Consider the following 19,502-nt stretch of genomic DNA (forward strand, 5'->3'; position numbering starts at 1 on the left):
GGCTGTCTCCCGGCTGCTGCAGCGTCTCCCCGAGCTGCCCCTCCGCCGGCCAGGCCTCCTCACCTCTCGGTGGACATCTTCACCTCGCTGAGCAGCTGTCGGGCCCCCACAGCCTGCCTCCACAGGAGAAGCAGGCGGCTGTGCTCGTGGCTGAAGTAGGCGTTGAAAGACTGGAGGGCAGAGGGGCTGAGTGAGGGGCTGGAGAGGGGGCCGGCCCACTTCCTGCCCCAGCTCTGACCACCCCGGAGGCAGCACTGTCACCCGGTGGTGGTGGGGGGGTGTCTCCCAGTGGGCCGGCTCTGGGCCCGCATACAGGGCTGTGTCGGAGCTGCACAGTCACCAGCTCAAGCCTACCGCTGGCTCGGGGAGCTGGATTTCAAAGCCTCCACGGACTGCAAGCAGCAGTGAGGCAGGGCAGAAAGCGCAGGGGACCTAGGTTTGCATCCCAGCTGCCAGCCGGCTGCATGACTGGGCAGCTATTCAACCTCTCTTTAGAAGGAGGATGATGGCACTTTCCACATACGGTTACTATGAAGAACAGAGGAGAAATCGCCCGCCTGGCACTGGCACGTGGTATGTGTTAATCAAGGCTATTATTATGACAACCATATTTACCTCTACTAAAGGGCTCACCTGACCAGCAGGGCCCTCCCTCCCCCTCCCCCACAGGCCATTCCCCTCAGGTTAGGGTGGAGCCTGGCCCCACTGGCCTCCCAGCCCCCCACCCCCATCCCCGTGCCCACCTCTCCCTCGCGCCTCCACGCTGCCTCCCGCTGCTCCAGCTCCTGGCGGCTGCGTGTCCAGTCGCTGGTCACCTTGCGTATGTCCTCACTCAGAGCCTGGTTGGCCGAGTTCGCCTGGTCCAGCTGCTCTCGGAGCATAGCGTTCACCTGGGCCAGGCTGGAGCTTCTGGGTGGCGGAAAAGGGACCAGTGGGTGCATGGCCGGAGAGGACAGCCCTGCCAGCCACGTGGTATCCCCTCTGTGTCCCACCTCTGCTGTTCCTCCTCCAGGCGGATGAGGGCGCTCTCTAGGTCATGGCTGTGCTCTGTGTCCTGGGCAGAAGAAGCGGGGGCATCAGGCTGGGCACGTGGAGGGAAGCGTCCGCCCTGCCCCAGCCCAGCACCCACCCTCAGCCGCTGCTGCTCCAGTTCCGAGGTCTTCTTCTTGTACTGGAGAATCTGCGAGTGGGTGGAGAGCGGGTGGGTGGAGAGCGGTCGGTCAGCCCCAGGGCCACGGGGGCCGGGCCAAGTGAGCGCATGGGTGGGCAGGAGCAGGTGTGGGTGGCCCTGACCTTGGCCTGCAGCCGCTGCACGAGCTGGGCCTGCCGCTGCTGGCCCTCCTGGTAGGCCTGCAGCTTGCGCCGGTAGGAGGCCTGCTCCTCCTGCAGCTGCCTCCGCAGCTCCACGCTCTGCCGTGCCGGCCCCCTGGGCTCCTGTGTTTCCAGCTCCCCAGACTCCAGCCGCACAGCCTGCTCCAGCTGCAGGGAAGGGCCCTGGGTGAGAGTCCTGGGCCCCCCGGGAAGGCAGTCACAGGCCTCTGCAGGGGGCGCCAGGTTGGACCTGGACCCACAATGCCTTGCAGGCACATGTGGGCAATCCCAGAATGCAAGGCACGTGTGCACGGGTAATGCAGCAGTGCATGGACACACAGAGACTGGGCAAGCATGGATACACAGACTGGGTGTGCATGGACACATGCAGGTGGGCCCACAAACGTGTGCATGCAAAACACAAAGATGCACCTGGGGTAAACCTTAGAGGCCCTGGGTACACCCTGAGCCTCTCCTCCAAGACACCCAACCCCCTGTGGTGGATAATTATTGGATCCATGCCCCTGTCTCCCCACCCCCACCCTACGTGAGCTCAGGAAAGCCTCGATTTTGTTCCCCATTGTAGTTTAGAACAGTGGCAGTAGCAATGTTAATGAATTAACAGCATGAGCACACGTGAATACATTCACAGGCTTCAATACACGTATGCATATCTGAGCTTAGAGACATGCACGCACATAACACACACAGGCCACCTAAGACACCCCCAGGGTGACACAGATGAACTCACCCCGCCCCCACGTCCCACATACACAGCACTCAGGTTGGTAAGAGGTGCAAACATGTGTTCTAATATAAGGTGTGGTTTATTAACGCCCTCTCAACCCAGCCTGGCCTTGGGCTCCCTCCTCTCCCTTGCCTCATGGGAAGCCTCTGCGGTCACTGCCCTCCCCCTACCCACAGGCAGCTTGCAGCCCCTTCATCATCAGACCCTGGGGGCAGAGGCAGGATGATGCCTGCCGGCTCTGACTGCCTCGCTAGCCCGGAACCCCCTAACACCCTTAGGTTCCCGCTGGTCCCAGGGGGCCCCCTCAGCCTCCTCCAGCTGTTTGGAAGGGAGGAGGGAGGAGGCCGCTGAGGACAAGCAGGACCAACAGAGGAGCGACAGTGCCCAGGGAGAACCGACAGCACGAGAGCCCAGCCCAGTGCCTGGCCCGCAAAAGCCCGGGCAGGGTATTCACACGCCCGCCCACGTTGGGTCCCAGGGAAGCCAATGGCAAGGGCAACTACTCTCGCCCACGCCGATAACGGGGCCAGGTCAGCCCTCCAGGCCTGTGTTAAGCAGTAAAAGGCAGGAGAGGCCCAGTGAGCCACCGAGCTGAGAGTCATCTCCAGCCCCACCCCTGTTGCAGCAAATATAGAAATGAAGTTTTCCCTCCCCTGAGAACAAGGAGAATAAAGGGAACAGTGAACAGGCTAGAGAAGAAACATAACCTGGCCTGAAAGAGTTAATCATTCCTTGTTTTACTTTAACTGTCACTAACTTGTAGTAACTTTACAAAGCTAACCTCACCCCCTGACACTATGTAATTTACATTCGGCACCTATCGTGCCTAGCTCTTCGCCTCTCAATCCCTAACCTTACTTTGTCCCGGCACTTACATTCGATAACAAATCACCCCCTATAGTTTTTGCGTTTCAGAAACAAGGTCGCCGGCTGATAAACCAGAGGCAAACGGATGAGGCAAACGGACACCATTACCAGACCGCCGGACCCCAACTACTGGGCGACCTGACGCCAGCTATGACGGTTTTGAAATAATGCAAAGGAAAGGAAGAACGCAAGACCTTCCCTACTCTGATCTGTATCACATACCCCGGACTGCAAGCCCCACATATGAAATCTTCCCTGATTTCCAAGGACGGGGGGGCACAGTTCTTGAGGCACTAGCCTGCCCTGTCTTGCCTTTGTTCGGCCTGGCAGAAAAATAAAGCCATCTCTCTCTTCCTCCAAAATCCCTGTCTCCGTATTTCTGTTCGGCCTCGGTGCACAGGGAAGCCGATATCGGCAAAACCCCCCCGGGGACAGCGCTGGGCAGGGTGACTGTGCCCACGGAGGCTGCTCGGGGGCTTCAGCTTATGTGCGGGGGGGGGATCCAGTCTGAGGGAGGAGAAGGCAATGTGCAGGGGGTCTCCGCCTGGAGGGTGTGCTGCAGGCCCGTGGCCAGTATCCGCGCGAAGTCCACCTAAGTCAGGTGATGGGCAGAGCCTCCACGTCTGCGTGTGGTGACGGTGGCACCGAGATGCTGTGAGTGTGCTGTGCACGGATGCGGGCGCTTCCTTGGGTGTGGGTGGGGCGCCTCTTGTCATCTGTCTCCACGTGGGGCCCTGTGTGTCTCTGGGTCTGAAGGTGTCCCCGGGGGTGGGCGTGGTTTTGCCGGAATATCGGCTTCCCTGTGTACCGAGGCCGAACAGAAATACGGAGACAGGGATTTTGGAGGAAGAGAGAGATGCCTTTATTTTTCCGCCAGGCTGAACAAAGGCAAGACACAGCAAGCTAGTGCCTCTGGGACTGGGTGTGAGGTGGCGGCTGCAGTCCAAGGTCTACGATGGGTACGTCTTCGTGTGCAACCATGTGTCCATATGACTGTGTGCACAGTCACAAGTGGGCGGACCTGGGGAGCGAAGCTGGGCTCTGCACGCGTCTGTGCACTTGTGTGTACCGTTGTCTGGCTGTAGGTGTCCGGGAGCTGGGAGACAATGTTGTGTGGTCTGCGGTGTGCGTATGCCTGATGTACCACGGTGTGTGACTGTGTGTGGGTGGGACTGTGCGGTGTCTGGGCAGCTTCTGTAAATCTGAGGGTCTCCCCGAGGTGGGTGTGTGTTGGTGTGGGGGGGGAGGGTCTGATTGTGGCTTGTGTTGTGTGCATTTTGCACACAGCTGCAAACCAGCTGCTGTCTGCTTCTTGGCTTTAGAGGGCTTCCTGCAGCCGCCAGGTGCTCCACCGCTTCTCCAGCGCTCACCGCCAGACCCAAGCCACTCCTGGACACACCCTACCCCTTTCCACAGACTTTGCTGCTCACCAAGCAGCCTTTCAATTTTACTTGTAATTCAAGAGGGAAGGAGGCTGCTACCAAGCTAGGGATGAAAGAGGTTTACTGTCTCCCCTAGCAACCGCTGCCCCAGTCCCCGCCATTCTGGTCCAGGTTGCCATGGGCACTGGGGGGGGCGCAGGGGGCCTGGCCTGTGGAGCCGACTCCCTCCTTCCCATCCCAGCTGCCTCGTCCAGCACCTGCTCGTCAGGGACAGGAAGAAGCGGGGGCCTCCACTGGGACCCTGAGGTTCTCCCTCTGACCTGGGAGGTAGCCACTGGGAGCCCCTGCCTCAGTTTCCCTACATGTAGTCAATAGGACAGAGACCCTGACCTCACCTCCACTCCCCTTTCCCAGGGACGCTGTGGGGTTTAAGGGGTCGGAACAACCTCACTGACTGGCCCCCTAAGCCGGCGCACGTGCAGCAGTTATGGCCACAAGGGCAGGCCCTGTCACCTGCAGCCCGGGGACAAGTGGGCAGCAGGGAGTGACCGTGCCGCAGGAGCACAGAGCCCCGGACCAGGGGTCTCGGCCCAGCTCCACCACCGACCTTGGGCCTGTCATGTCCCCTCCCTGGGCCAGTTTCCCCATCTCTAATGAGGTGATCTCCAGGCCCTGAGGTTCCCTGTGGACCCACCCCCAGGAAAGGCCTCAAGGTCACTGTCATGCAGCCCCTGCCTCCAGGGGGCCACATCTCAGACAGAGGACAGTCTCCTGCCAGGCTCGCTCTACATGCTACTCAGGGGCCTCCCCAGCCACACAAGGAAACTTTCTAGACTAAAGCAGCTCCCCCAACCGGCCCAGCCCCACAGCTGCGTCCTAGCAGAAAAGGGACCCGCTACCTCCACCTCTTCTTCCCTCCCCATGCCAGCCTGAGGGGCAGTGCTGGCCTCACTGTCAGCCAGAAGTTGGCATTTAAAAGAGGCAGCCAAAAATAAATACATAAATAAATAAAAGTAAAAGAGGCAGCCCCCAGGGGCCTGACACTGCCAGGGGCCAAAAGATGACCAGGCTAAACTAGGAGGGGGCTGTCTCAGGGCACACCACCACCAATACAGACTCCGCCCAGCCCACCTGCCACAGCCCCTGCAAACCTAGGGAAAACTAGCTCTGTACGGTCCCCAGTGCCCTGACCATCCGGCTCTTCTGCAAGTCCCAACACGTCAGGGGCTCGTCCGGGCAGGCGGATGCCAGGACACGGGCACATCCCACGACGACACAGAGGAACACAGATCCCTCGTCCTGTCACAGGTATACAAGCCCCTGTGTGGACAGGCCCGGCTCAGGGGTCCAGCCATTCCTAGCTCCGCCAGTCCCACACAGGGGACCCTGGGCCAGCTTCAATCTCCCGTTTGTAACATCAGGGGTCACGTCTGAGGCCCTTCCAGCTTTCCCAGGGCCAGGTGCCCCCTGGAACTCCCAGGCCGGTTGCCTCTTCCCATACCCAGGAAACGAAAGTGTAACACAGAGCCCTCGGCTGTGTGACCCCCAAGCAGGGTGCTTTCCCTCTCTGAGCCTCTGTTATCTCCTCTGTTAAATGAGCATCGTAATGGTCCCGACCTCGGTGCATTAAATGTAAAGCACCCGGCACGTGCTTGGCACACAGTAGGCACTCAGTAACCAGCAGCTCCTATAATGAGTGTTATTACCACCCACACATCTCCCATCCGCACACACACTCCCTCCCTCATGCAACTCTCTCACCAACTTTCAGCCACCATCAACTCCCCAGGGTCCTCTCCCACAAGCCTGGAGGCCTAAAGGAGAAAATGCACTAAGAACCACCTGTACTCCACTCACACCGACCTCCTGCCCAGGCCCTGCAGCACAGGTCCCGGGGGACATGAATCCCGCCTGGACTTGTGCAGGCAGGCCCGGCTTCTCCTTCCTTCCTTCCTTCCTTTGCTGGGCCTCACCCCACGGGGAGCAGGGCAGGTCTGTGGCTGCCTGGGCCTACCCCAGCCTGTTGGGTGGACCCCAAGGCCCAGGTAACTGGGGGCACAGGAAGATGCCCAGAGACTCAAGGGGTGGCAGGGGCCTCTAGGGGTCTTGTTCTCCGTGCCCCACCCCCCAAGCAGGCTCGGGACAGCCAGGAATGAAATACCCCAGTTTCCAGGCACTTCATCCCCTCGTCTCATTGATTCCTCACAGCTCCACATCACATTACTGTCCCCGCTACGGAAAGCAGGCTCGCAGAGCGGGGTGATTTGCTCAAGGCCACTCAAGTGGGCAGAGCCACAGTCTGAATGGAGGCGGCCTGACTCCAGGGCCCACATTTTGCCCAGGAAGCGGGCCTGCCCTGGCTGTCTCCCCACCCCTGCAGCAGGGGAGCCCCTAGCCCAGCTCTCAGTCCCCCACAGCACCCACCCTCTCGCTGACCGCGTTGTACTTGATGGCCAGCTCATCGCGCTCAGCCCGGCTCTGGGCCAGCAGGTCCTCCACGCGGGACAGCTCCTGCTGCAGAAGCTGGTTCTCCTCCTGCAGTGACAGCATGGATGCCATCTAGGTGGCCGGCAGCAGGGCTGGAGGGGGACAGCGGGCACACAATTAGCTTCCACCTGCATCCTGAGGGACCGCCTCCCCCTACAGGTGCCCTACCCATCCCTGGAGGCAGGAAGATGGACCAGGTCCCCCACGAGGAGCTTCAGCTGAGGGGGTCCTTCCCAGACTCTCTCGACCCACATATGAGGTGTGGGTGCCGCCCTCCAGGGGGAGCAGGGGCCCATCAGCCTTCCTGCCCGGGTGGGGAATGGACAGTGCCACCCCTTATACTTCTACAAAGCCCTGAGCTAAGCTGAGCTGCCCTCCCCCTCTAATCTTGGGTTCATCCAGCTCACACTTTCCCTGGGAGAGAATGTCGTGTTTGCGGTTTAAGTCTTTGCAGCAGGCTGCCTGCAAGCAAGGAGGGGACGCTCAGCCCTGCCTTCCAGCAGCATCACATGGAGAACAAGTCTGGGAAAATTACACCTCTGAGCCTCCATTTCCTCATCTGTAAAATGGGACCCTCCATCACAGGCTTGTGCCTGCCTCACAGTGATTATGCAAGAAATGGAAGCTGCACTCATTATCATCATTATGACTGTTGAGGAGGGGGATGTGAGAAGAGGTGAGATGCAGGCAGTGTCTGTGAAGGGGAGTGGTACCTGGGCTCTCAGGCTGGGAGAAGTTGCAGGTGACAATCTCCCTGATGCGGGCAGCAGGCAGGTGGGCTGGGAATCCTGGGCCGGGTCCTGCACATTCAGGCCCTCCTCCCGGCCCGACCCCACGACGCTGCTCTCCAGTGTCTGCAGGGAAAGAGGGAGGGTCTGCGGGGGACCTGGGACCTTGGGCTCCCTGGCGTGGGTGGGAGAGAAACAAAGTCCTGCCGCACCAAACAAAGATGTGGGTGCCCAGGAGACCCTCGGGAAATCCCCAAATGGAAGGAAGCCTGGGAGTTAGAGTCGCAAAAAGCCCAATGGGAGGATACTCTGTGTGCCCCCTGCCCCGGGAAGGAGGCCCCCTCGGGGGTCAGAGAAGCAAACCAAAGCCCACGGCCCACTCACAGACCTCCCAGGGCAGCACACGGCGTTGGCGGCTCCAATCCAGCTCTCGCCCTAGATGGGTGATGACCCCACTGCTCCAGCAGAGGTCACCTCAACCCTAAAATCTGGAGGTAGGGACTCCCCTTCACTCGAGGGGCACTGGATAAGGGAGTCACGGAGTTGAGCCCTGAGCACCCCTCTACCCCCAGTCTGGCCGGGAGCTGCAAGCTGGGGTCCCTGCGCACCCCGCCACCACACCTCTCCCACCCCTGGACCCCTAAGATGTGCCCACGCCTCCCACTCCTGCTAGGCCCACAACTCCCCTGCCCTGGACAGGGTGGGCACAGCTCCCAGGACCCACCTGGAAAACCGCCTCCAGTGCCAGCTGGGCCTCCAACGACCCCTCCAGCCCCAAGTTCATGGGGTGGAGGCCGTGGGCACCCCTCCCCAGGCCCTGCGCCAGGGCCCTGGAGAACAACACAGTCCGCCCTCCCTACAACCAGACCGCTGTGCTGAGCGCTGGGCAGATTAGGCTTAAATCCGGCGGCGCCCCCACGTGATCAGGGAGGTGGGCGTGGCTGAGGGGGGAGGGGCGGGGAAAGGAGAGGGTGGGCGGGAAGCTGGGCAGAGGAGAACGGGAGGAGGAAGGACGACTAGGGGGAGGAGAGGAGTGAGGGGAGGAGGTTGGGGAGAAAGGGAAGGAGTGGAAAGAAGAGGGAAAGGATGGAGAGGAGCGGGGAGGGAAAGGGGGAAGGGACCTGGAGGTCAAGACCCCCACCACCACACGCACGCACACGCACACACACTCTACCCTCTCCAAGCGCAGGGGGTGGGGTCAGCATGCAGGAGGCGGGAAAGGCCAGTCTTCAAGACCGTCTTTACTGAACCAGAAAAGGGGTCACAGAGTTTGCTAAGAATGTCTTTATAGGGTGCTGGGATGACGTCTTCCCACATCAGGTGCAGGCTGTGGAATTGCCCAGTCCAGGCAAGGAGCTGAATCCCCCTTCTCCAACTCCCAGCCCCACCCCCGCACTGGCTGTGTGCCCCAGGGAAAGCAACTTTGCCTATCTGAGCCTCCCTGTCTTCGTGTAAGATGCGAATATTGGCACCCATCCCATGGAGTCACCTGGGGGCATAGAGAGCTTACGACTGGGCACCACCGGGCTCAGAGTAAGCATGTGATCAATACTGGTTTCATTCATCTGAAAATCCGAAATGTACAGACCCTGTACCCCGGACCCTGGGGCTCAGAGGTCCACCCACTGCCTGCCATTGTTCCTTCCCTAAGGCAAGGAGGCTGTGTGGTGTAGTGGTTAGGCTGTCAGCTCTGAAATCAAGGTCAGAGATGGGGTCGCATCGGAGCCCCAGCTATGCCACTTGTTGGCAGTATGACCTTGGACGAGTTACCTGAGCCTCGGTTTCCTCGTCTCTAAAATGAAACTGATAGCACCTACCACATAGAGTCACTGTGAAGATTAAATGGGTTGAACAGTGTAAGGGGTTTGCAGCACAGCTGGCACGTGGTGAGCAGTGAGTAAATGGCAGCTGCTTTTCCTATTGTCATTAGCACCATGTGTCTGGGCTCCTGCTACCTCTTGGCCCACAGCTTCACGGTGCCCTCTGCTCTAATGCCGTGTCCCATAGGAGGCACATTCATGTTATCTCATTAAATCCTCACCTCAACCCATTTCCAGATGAGAAAACCGGGACACAGAGAGGTTGGGGCTGTTACCTATTCAAAGTGGCACACTGCTGCAGGGAAGTGGGAAGCCCTAAGTTCTTTCCACTTAAGCCAGGCAGCCTCCCAATAAGTGCCTCACGGGCAAGACCGGGGCATTTGCACATCAACGCTCTACCAACCGCGTCTGAGTCAGACCCAGGAATGCAGCAGGTGCTGCATAAATGTACATCAGTCCAAGCGGAGCCTGGAACCCTCACCCCCAACTGGGGAATCTGCTCTGGAAATGGAAAACCAGGAACCAGGGCACACTGGGCCAAACAAATAAGTGCCTCCACATTGCCATGGCAACCAAGGCCAGACTTAGGCAAAACTAAACTCAGCCAGAGGCAGGAAGCTGTCACTACAAAACCCTGGGACTCCATTTTCCCACCTCCAGACAGCCTCCAGAAATCCCCTCTACAGGCTACACACCCATAACCAGAGCAGGGGGAGACCACAAACACCCCCAGGCCAGGCTCTCCAGACCTGCTTGCCCAGCTTGGCAGAGAGGGGGCCCCAGATGTGCTTGGTGAACTGCACTGAATTATTCTGTGCCCTTCCCAAGCCAGTGCCCTGGGGGATGGGAGAAGGGAGCAGGATGCCAAAACCCTTTGCACTGACTGAGTGACTCCAACCCTTGGCTCTGTCCACAAAGTTCTCCCCCTCCGGTCCTTCTGGGTTCTATTATAAAGCCCAAGAAACCATATCTAAACCCTGCGTGTATGTGCATTTTCTAATGTCTACAGCTTCCATCCAATTCTCAGAACAACAATTGAATTCCTCATAGGAAAGATCTGGATGTTATAGCTTCAGTGTCTGACTGCCAGGAATCCAATCTGGCTGTGCCTCCCCACAAGCTGTGTGACCCTGGGCCAAAGGCCATTGACTTTGCTTCTCTGAGCCTCAGTTTCCTTTTCTGTAAAATGGGATAATAACAGTGCCTGCTTCTATTATGAGGATTAAATAAGATGATCTATGCTTAGCTATGTGCCTGGATATGGTGTGACAGAAGCTGCTCTGTGTTCACCAAAAAACATTTCTGATTCTTCTTAGGAATATGGCTAGAAGTCATTTCCCAGACTCCACTGCAGTCAGATATGGCCATGTGATCAAGTTCTGACCAGCAGAATTAAGACAGAAAGAAGGTGTGCCACTTCAGACCTGGCCCATAAAAACCTCCCACAAGGACTTCTCCCCTTCCCCCAGCTGGAAGGAAATAACACTGAGTTCCTAGGGGATGCCAGAGCCACAAGCTGGAAGGGGTCTGGGTCCATGGGTCACCATGTAGAAAGCCACCGAACAGGACTTTTCACAAATGAGAAATAAACTTCTGTTGTGTTAAGCCACTGGGATTTCAGGATTTCACTATCGTATCAGCTAGAATTACCTTAATGATTACCTGCTGTTACATCGTGCATACGTGTTGTCTATTATCAGTGTTATCATCACCAGTATTATTGGCTCCTCCCAGTACCCAGTGTGCTTGGTGAACTGAACTGAATTATTCTGTGCCTTTCCCCAGCCAGCGCCCTACCCAATCTAGAACCCTGCCTGGTACACAGTAGACCCTCAGCCATGGTTGGGTGAATAAACACAGAGGAGACACCCTTTGCACTCACTCCCTCCCCAGTCCTGCTTAGTCCTTTGACCACCCTGCAAAGCTGCCATTTACCAGGTCCAGCTGCAGGCCCTAGCCAAAAAGTCCCTCAAAAGCTACTCATGAGTTTCAAACATACCAGCTGCTCTCACCCACTTATCCTTTCTTTATTCTCCAGTTGCTGATTAGAAATTATAATGAAAATATTGAGCCAACCATGAGCCAGGCTCTGTGCCCCAATTTCTGCATCTGTACCGTATCTGTTTTAACCTTCTTGACCGTCCCGTGATGCTGGTACTGTTCTACCCACTTTACAGATGACAGCATTAAGCCTGGGTGAAGTTAAATGGTTTGCTCAAAGTCATCCAGCCTTGAAGAGTTGAAGCCACAGGTGAGAAGTATGCCTGGTTCCAAAGTTTTAAACAATCACACAGTGGCTACCATCATGTAGTGCTTACTGTATGCCAGGCGCCACCCTAGGTCTCCGATGTATATTATATAAGCCACTGCCACTGCTTGCCTGGCCTGCTGAGATGGTTCCTCATGGGTCTCCCTACTTCCTCTCTTGTCCCCCAGCCCAGTCTATTCTCACACAACCCTCTTCCGTTCAACCCCCATGCTGGCTACTATCACACTCAAAATAAAATTCAAAGTCCTACCACAGTGAACAAGGCCTGCTCAATCTAGCCCTGGTCTAGCTCTCCACCTCATCTCCCCTCTCCCCCAGCTATTCCACTCTAGCCATGCTGGCCTTCTTCATTTTCAAACACACCAAGCATGCTCCGACCTCAGGGCCTTTGCATCTGTCATTTTCTTTGCCTGGAATGCTCTTCTCCCTTCCTTTTATGGCTGACTCCAGACCCTGGCCAAAAATGTCACCTTCTGAGATTGCGAACCCTGACCTCCCAGCCAAAGTGGTTCCTGCCAGTAACTGTTCATTGTTTTCTCCTACATGTATGTTGTCTGTCTGCTCCAAGGTCAGGGACCAAGTCGTCCTTGTTTACTGCTGTCTCCACAGGGCCTAAGGCCCAAAGCGCCATGAACAGCTGTTGAGTGAGTGAATAAACGCTAGGAAACAAGTAGTAATATAGGAAATTAAAGGAAAAAAAAACCAGAAACGGTTTGGCAGGTGTCACACAGGGTAAGTCTTGGCCATGTCTGATGTGCCCCACAGACTGAGCTCCCATAAGGGCCCCAGCAAACACATACCCAACACCTGAACACCTCGCAGGAGTTCAAGGTAAAAACCAGGCAGTGTCCCCCACAGGGGACTCCTGGGTGGGAGGGGTACCTAGTCTCCGAGGGCTGACCCCCATCCCCAGGGCTTGAGACAAAGACCAGAGAGGAGGAGCTAAGCCAAGGAAACCTCCAAGATCCAGGGGTTCTAACTCCTGAGGTCGTTCCTGACTGAGGAGCCTGGCCTTAGCCTCTGGTCTGCCCCGGCCACAGGATGTTCCGTTAAGCACCTACTGTGAGCTTAGCTAAGGAAAACAGGAAATCTCAGATGAAAACAGACTGACAGTACCCTCGTGGCCCCCTCCCCCAGTGTCCCAATCCCCCAGGCAAGTCAAGGTCCCAGAGGGAGCCGCGGAGACTGGCCACCAAGGGGGCAGACATTGCCTCAGAGCACTGTCCTCTCAGCTGGCATAAAGATCACAAGGGAGCCTGCTCCTAACGGCGACCCCAGAGACTGGCAAGAGGGTGGGGTCTCAGGCCCTACTTTGAGTAACCCGAGGAGGGCCCAAATCCCTGCACAGGCTGTGCCATCTTGGGCAGTTCAGTTTACTGCTCTGGGCCTCAGTTTTCTCATCGGTAAAACGGAGCTCCTTTCGACTCCGTATGTTGCACTGAAACACTATCCCAAGCGAGGAGGGAAGGGACGGTGCCTGGCCCACAGGAAGCCGCAGTAAGTGATCGCTGCTGGTGGTGACAATCGGGAAAAGCCTCCTACCGCAGCTCAGCCTGGAAACAGGGGACCCCCGGGGCGGAGAGGCGCAGGCGCTTGTCTGCAGGCCGCTGCGCCCGGGCAGGCCCCCGCCTCCTGCCGCCTACCCCAGCCCGCGGGAATCCTGCCAGGACGGCTGGCAGGATGTCCGCAGAGGCCCCGGGCGCGGTCTCCAAGAGGCCGAGCCGGGCAGCGCCGGGGGGTGCGGCGCGTACACCCTGAGCGCCTCCAGGGCCGGGACGACGGCTCCAGCCCGCCCCCTGGCGCGCGCGCGCCTTCCCGCCCTCGGCGCGCGCCGCAATCTCGGCCCCGCGGCCTTCTCCCGCCGCAGCCCGCCCCGCGCGCCCGAGCCCCTGACCCACGGGAGCGCGCGCCGCGGGCCTCCTACCTTCGCGTGACACCACCGCTGCCGCCGAGGCCGAGCGGGCCGGGCCAGGCGAAGCCAGAGGGCGGAGCCCGCGCTCGACCCTCCCGCCTCCCCGCGTCGCCTGGGGTGGAGGACGCGCCCTGGGCCCGGGGCGGGGCCGGCCGCTGGGAGCGTGCGGCGGCCTCAGTCTATGAGCGCTTACCTGGGAGCCGCACTAGATGGAGGGTTTTTCATACACGATCGCATTTACTGCTCCGGACAACCCAGCAAACAGGGGTTATTAGCTCCTTATGCATAAACGGGAATGTGAAGATTAAGCTAATTGCTCAGGGTCTCGCAGCTGAAGGGTGGCAGAGCCGACTGGGAGCCAAGACCCAGCTGCAGTCTCGGCTTTGTGTTCCCTGGCCCAGCCTTAAAGGCCTTAAACTCTTAACACCCCACTTTCACCAATGGACGGATCATCCAAAATGAAAATAAATAAGGCAACACAAGCTTTAAATGACACATTAGACAAGATGGATTTAATTGATATTTACAGGACATTCCATCCAAAAATAACAGAATATACTTTCTTCTCAAGTGCTCATGGAACATTCTCCAGGATAGATCATATCTTGGGTCACAAATCAAGCCTCAGTAAATTTAAGAAAATTGAAATCATATCAAGTACCTTTTCCAACCACACGCTATGAGACTAGATATCAGTTACAGGAAAACAAAACTCTAAAAAAATACACAGACGCTGCAAAGCAATTAAGCCCTTGCGCCACAGCTACAAAGTCTGCGCTCTAGAGCCCATGAGCCACAACTACTGAGCTCAAATGCTACAACCACTGAAGCCCGTGCGCCTAGAGCCCGTGCTCTGCAACAAGAGAAGCCACTGCAATGAGAGAGCCCGTGCACCACTACGAAGAGTAACCCCTGCACGCCGCAACTAGAGAAAGCCTGTGCACAGCAACGAAGACCCAATGCAGAAAAAAAAAAAAAAAGAAAAAAGAAAAGAAAACTAGAGACAAATGACAATGAAAACACAATGACCCAAAACCTATGGCCTTGACCCGTCGCCAACCAGACTGAGGGGGCATGCCTGCCCTGTTTCAGAGCCCAAACCATGTGAGACCTCAATGACTTGACCTGTAGGGAGAATGTCTTTGTTTTCCTGATTGTCCTGCAACCTTGGCTGAGGCACTCTGGCCTCAGTTTGTTCATCGGTAAAATGGTGGAGCTGCTCATTCCTTCTCACAAGCTCAGGTGCCTTCTCCACATGGGATGGGGATGAGACCATAGAGAAAACCATGCTTTTGAAACTAAACAGTGATGTGTCCTGTCTATTCTAACAATAGATTAGATGTCCATCCTCTCACCTGGCCTCAACTTCCCTGCATTCTTTTTTTAAATATAAATTTATTTATTTATTGGCTGCATTGGGTCTTAGTTGCTGTGCGTGGGCTTTCTCTAGTTGCAGAGAGCGGGGTCCACTCTTTGTTGTGGTGCGTGGGCTTCTCATTGCAGTGGCCTCTCTTATGGAGCACAGGCTCTAGGCATGCGGGCTTCAGTAGTTGTGTCTTGCGGGCTCTAGAGCGCAGGCTCAGCAGTTGTGGCACATGGGCTTAGTTGCTCTGTGGCATGTGGGATCTTCCTGGACCAGGGCTCAAACCCGTGTCCCCTGCATTGGCAAGCATATTCTTAACCACTGCGCCACCAGGGAAGTCCATTCCCTGCATTCTTTTTTTTTCCCCCCCCTGCATTCTTGAAGGCATCGGATCCATCTCAAAACGGGGAGGCAGGTCTGAATCTCTAGGGCTTAGGGAGGGGTGTTTTGTCTATAAAAGCATATTTAATTTTATAATTTTACATTTGAAAAAAAGCAAATATCCAGGAGGAAAAACAGCAGGCCTACAGCCAATGGTTTCCCCATCAGTCAGAGGGGATAAGTGGGAGTTTTATCTTTGTCAAAGAGGAGCCTGGGCTTTTTGGGTTTTTTTTAACTTTTAAAAAAAATTTTATTTATTTAATTTATTTATTTTGGCTATGTTGGGTCTTTGTTGCTGCTCGCGGGCTTTCTCTAGTAGTGGCGAGCGGGGACTACTCTTCGTTGTGGCGCATGGGCTTCTCGTTGTGGTGGCTTCTCTTGTTGCAGAGCACGGGCTCTAGGCACACAGGCTTCAGTAGTTGTGGCTCACGGGCTAAGTAGTTGTGGCTCGCAAGCTCAGTAGTTGTGGCTCACGGGCTCTAGAGCACAGGCTCAGTAGTTGTGGTGCACGGACTTAGTTGCTCCACGGCATGTGGGATCTTCCCGGACCAGGGCTCGAACCCGTGTCCCTTGCATTGGCAGGCAGATCCTTAACCACTGTGCCACGAGGGAAGTCCCCAAACCCATGCTCTTTCCTCTACACCATGCTGCCTAATGTGAGATTTGGGGAGGAACAGCAAACACAGTTCATCTCTCCTTGACCCTATCCCCGGGGGCCCCAGGATCCTGCTGCAGGGAGGCACATACTTACACCAACCCTCCTCCGGAGGCCTTGAGCTCCCCTGCTGTGCTGACTCAGTGACTCTGCTCAGATCAGCCTGTGGGCATTTGAATCCCCAGGGCTGCTGCCCACTGGTCACTGCTCCATAACCAGGTGGTGCCCAGCCCAGGGCCCCAAGGTCCAGCCACCAGAAGGGAGTTGTGTTGGGTACTCACCTGCTCACTGCAGAGGGTTCTAAATCTGCAACTCAGGTAACTGGGAAACAAGTGACTGGGACTTACCAACCCCAGGTTGCTGGGGCCAAGTGCCTGCCAACCCCGGGTGCTAGGCTGGGTTGGACTCTGCCCACCATCAGCAAAACCACATTACCCAGGAGGCTTAGAGGACAGATGTTCTGGTTAACTGGATTTGTATTTGCCAGATACCTTAAGGCTAATTGGCAACGCTTTTTTTTTCTTCTTTTTTTTTTTTTTGCTGTACGCGAGCCTCTCACCGTTGTGGCCTCTCCCGTTGCGGAGCACAGGCTCCGGACGTGCAGGCCCAGCAGCCATGGCTCACAGGCCCAGCCGTTCCGCTGCATGCGGGATCTTTCCAGACCGGGGCACGAACCTGCGTCCCCTGCATCGGCAGGCGGACTCTCAACCACTGCACCACCAGGGAAGCCCGGCAATGCCTTTAAATGCGTGGCTTTAATAGCAAAACATTAGAAAGACCAAAATGTCCAGCAATAGGGGATTTGCATATGTAAGCTGTTCATTTAATGAAATACTATGAAGTCATTCCAAATGTTACCAAAAAAAGGGTTCAGCAACTGAAGAAATTGTTATATATATATATATATTTTAATTTTATGTATGTATATATGTATGTATGTATTTGGCTGCGTTGGGTCTTCAATGCTGCGCGCGGGCTTTCTCTAGTTGCAGCGAGCAGGGGCTACTCTTTGTTGCGGTGCACAGGCTTCTCACTGCAGTGGCTTCTCTTGTGGAGCACGGGCTCTAGGCGCACAGGCTTCGGTAGTTGTGGCGCACGGGGCTTAGTTGCTCCCTGGCATGTGGGATATTCCCGGACCAGGGCTTGAACCCCTGTCCCCTGCACTGGCAGGCAGATTCTTAACCACTGCCCCACCAGGAAAGTCCAGAAATTGTTATATTCAGTGAAAAGTTTCGGAACAGTAGGACAGAATTAGCCCTTGTTTGTAAAATAATTTTATTTTTTATTTAATTTATTATTATTATTTTTTGCGGGATCTTAGTTCCCTGACCAGGGATTGAACCTGGGCCACAGCAGTGAAAGTGCCGAGTCCTAACCACTGGATCACCAGGGAATTCCTGAAAAATATTTCTTGTATATAGATATAATAGGAAAAACATGAGAAGACACTAAAACATTATCCATGCTATCTTTGGGTGTTAGGATGACAGATGATCTCTTAAACATAGATTTTCTTTTGTTGAAAAGATGGTACATTTACATGGTTCGAATTCAAATAGTACAGAACGTTGTAAAGTAAAAGTAGGTATCCTTCCCATCCCTGTCTCCTAGTCACCCCGTCTCTCCCTGCAGGCAACCTGTGGGGTGCTGTTTCCTATATATCTTTCCAGATAATTTATGCACATAAAGTATATTTTCTCCTTCCCATTTTATGCAAAAGAGAGCACGTCTACACCTTACCCCCAATACTCAGCAGCTTAACACATTTATTATCTCAGTTTCTGTGGGTGGGAAATCCAGGTGCAGCTTAGCTGGGTATTCTGTCTCCACACCTCTCACAGGCTGCAGTCCAGGTGTCAGACAAGAAATGTGTTAAGCTAAGTTTTGGGGTGATTGTTACCCAGCAACAGATTACTAATATAGACATGTAGGCTATTTCCAGTCTTTCGCTATGATATTACATTTGCTTGTTAATATTGTTTTTTTGTTTTCTTATTGCATTACACACCCATAATCAGGTCTGCTCTGCCCACAGAGGATGGTATCTTCCTGTCATTCCTTGCTCAGAGAAATCAACAGATATTGAGCACCTACTGTGTGTCTATGATGCATGTCAGTGGTTTCCAATTACCTATGGAATAAAGCCCCACCCCTTGGCCTGTCATTGACTACCTGCCATATTAGGGCTTTCTTAATCCACATGGAGGGAATGGGAAATTCCATGTATTAGGCAGGTCTTAGGTGCCAGCCCTGTCAGCAGCACCCCTCAAGATCAACCTGATTAAAATAATGGATGCTAGAGCCAGGCTGCCTGGGTTCCAACTTAGCAGCTATGTGACTTTAGGCAAGTTACATAATTTCACTGTGCTTCAGTCTTATCACTTGTAAAACAGGGATGAGTACCTATCTCTGGCTGTTGTGACAATGAAATGAATCTTTAAAAATTAATTATTTATTTATTTTGGCCGCACGGCAGGCGGGATCTTAGTTCTCCGACCAGGGATCGAACCCGTGCCACCTGTAGTGGGGACGAGGAGTCTTAACCACTGGACTGCCTGAAATGAATTTTATGTTAAGTGCATAGAACAGTACCTTGGGCAGAGTAAGCAGCACATAAGCAATAGCTGCTGTCCACATACAGGGAAAGTGAGGCCCCCGAGGAGCAGGTTAAGTGACCTCCCAAGGCCATACAGCCATTAAATCTGTCCACTTAAAAAAATTTTTTTTGGCTGCATTGTGTCTTCGTTGCTGTTCCCGGAGCCCTTTCTAGTTGGCGGCGAGCGGGGGTTACTCTTCGTTGTGGTGCGCGGGCTTCTCATTGCGGTGGCTTCTCTTGTTGCAGAGCACGGGCTCTAGGTGCTCGGGCTCAGTAGCTGTGGTGCAGGGGCTCAGCTGCTCCGTCGCATGTTGGATCTTCCCGGACCAGGGCTCGAACCCGTGTCCCCTGCATTGGCAGGAGGATTCTTTTTAAAGTTTTTTTAATTTTTTGCTGCGTTGGGTCTTCGCTGCTGCACGCAGTCTTTTCTCTGGTTGCGGCTAGCAGGGGATACTCTTCATTGCGATGCGCAGGCTTCTCATTGTGGTGGTTTCTCTTGTTGCAGAGCACGGGCTCTAGGCGCGCGGGCTTCGGTAGTTGTGACACATGGGCTCAGTAGTTGTGGCTCACAGGCTCTAGAGCGCAGGCTCAGTAGTTGCAGCACACAGGCTCAGCTGCTCCACGGCATGTGGGATCTTCCTGGACCAGGGCTCAAACCCGTGTTCCCTGCACTGGCAGGCGGATTCTTAACCATGCGTGACCAGGGAGGTCCCTGTCCAGACTCTCTTCTCACACTGACTCCCATCTCCAATGCCCTTCACTCACCTCTTGTATTAGTTATCTATTGCTGCCTAATGATATTACCACCATCTTGGCAGCTTGAAACACATTTACTAACTCAGTTTCCAGGGGTTAGGAGTCTGGGCACAGCTTGGCTGGGTCCTCTGTAAGGCTGCACTCGGTGTTGGCAGGAGGGGCTCATCTGAGGATCAACTGAGGAAGGCTCTGCTTCCCAGCTCAGGTGGTTTTGGTAGCATCCGGTT

General features: G+C 55.4%; 1 protein-coding gene across 6 annotated transcripts in view; it reads right to left on the reverse strand.

Moving 5' to 3' along the window:
* Positions 1-7,645, reverse strand: part of CROCC (ciliary rootlet coiled-coil, rootletin) — a 42,351-nt gene extending 34,706 nt beyond the window's left edge. Inside the window, exons 1-7 of one of the 6 annotated variants that reach the window (XM_067016461.1) lie at positions 7,509-7,645; positions 6,733-6,887; positions 1,294-1,479; positions 1,130-1,180; positions 993-1,054; positions 744-909; positions 64-170 (exon numbers count right to left, since the gene is read on the reverse strand). In XM_067016461.1, coding sequence (XP_066872562.1) covers positions 64-170; positions 744-909; positions 993-1,054; positions 1,130-1,180; positions 1,294-1,479; positions 6,733-6,867 — 707 coding nt within the window. In that variant the 5' untranslated portion in view covers positions 6,868-6,887; positions 7,509-7,645. Of the gene's footprint in view, positions 1-63; positions 171-743; positions 910-992; positions 1,181-1,293; positions 1,480-6,732; positions 6,888-7,508 lie in introns of all 6 variants that reach the window. The other 5 variants (XM_067016482.1, XM_059073681.2, XM_067016471.1 and 2 more) reach the window with 5 other exon arrangements.
* Between the last annotated feature and the right edge of the window lie 11,857 nt (positions 7,646-19,502).

The sequence above is a fragment of the Kogia breviceps genome, chromosome 1 (genome assembly GCF_026419965.1).
Source record: "Kogia breviceps isolate mKogBre1 chromosome 1, mKogBre1 haplotype 1, whole genome shotgun sequence".
Lineage (NCBI taxonomy): Eukaryota > Metazoa > Chordata > Mammalia > Artiodactyla > Physeteridae > Kogia > Kogia breviceps.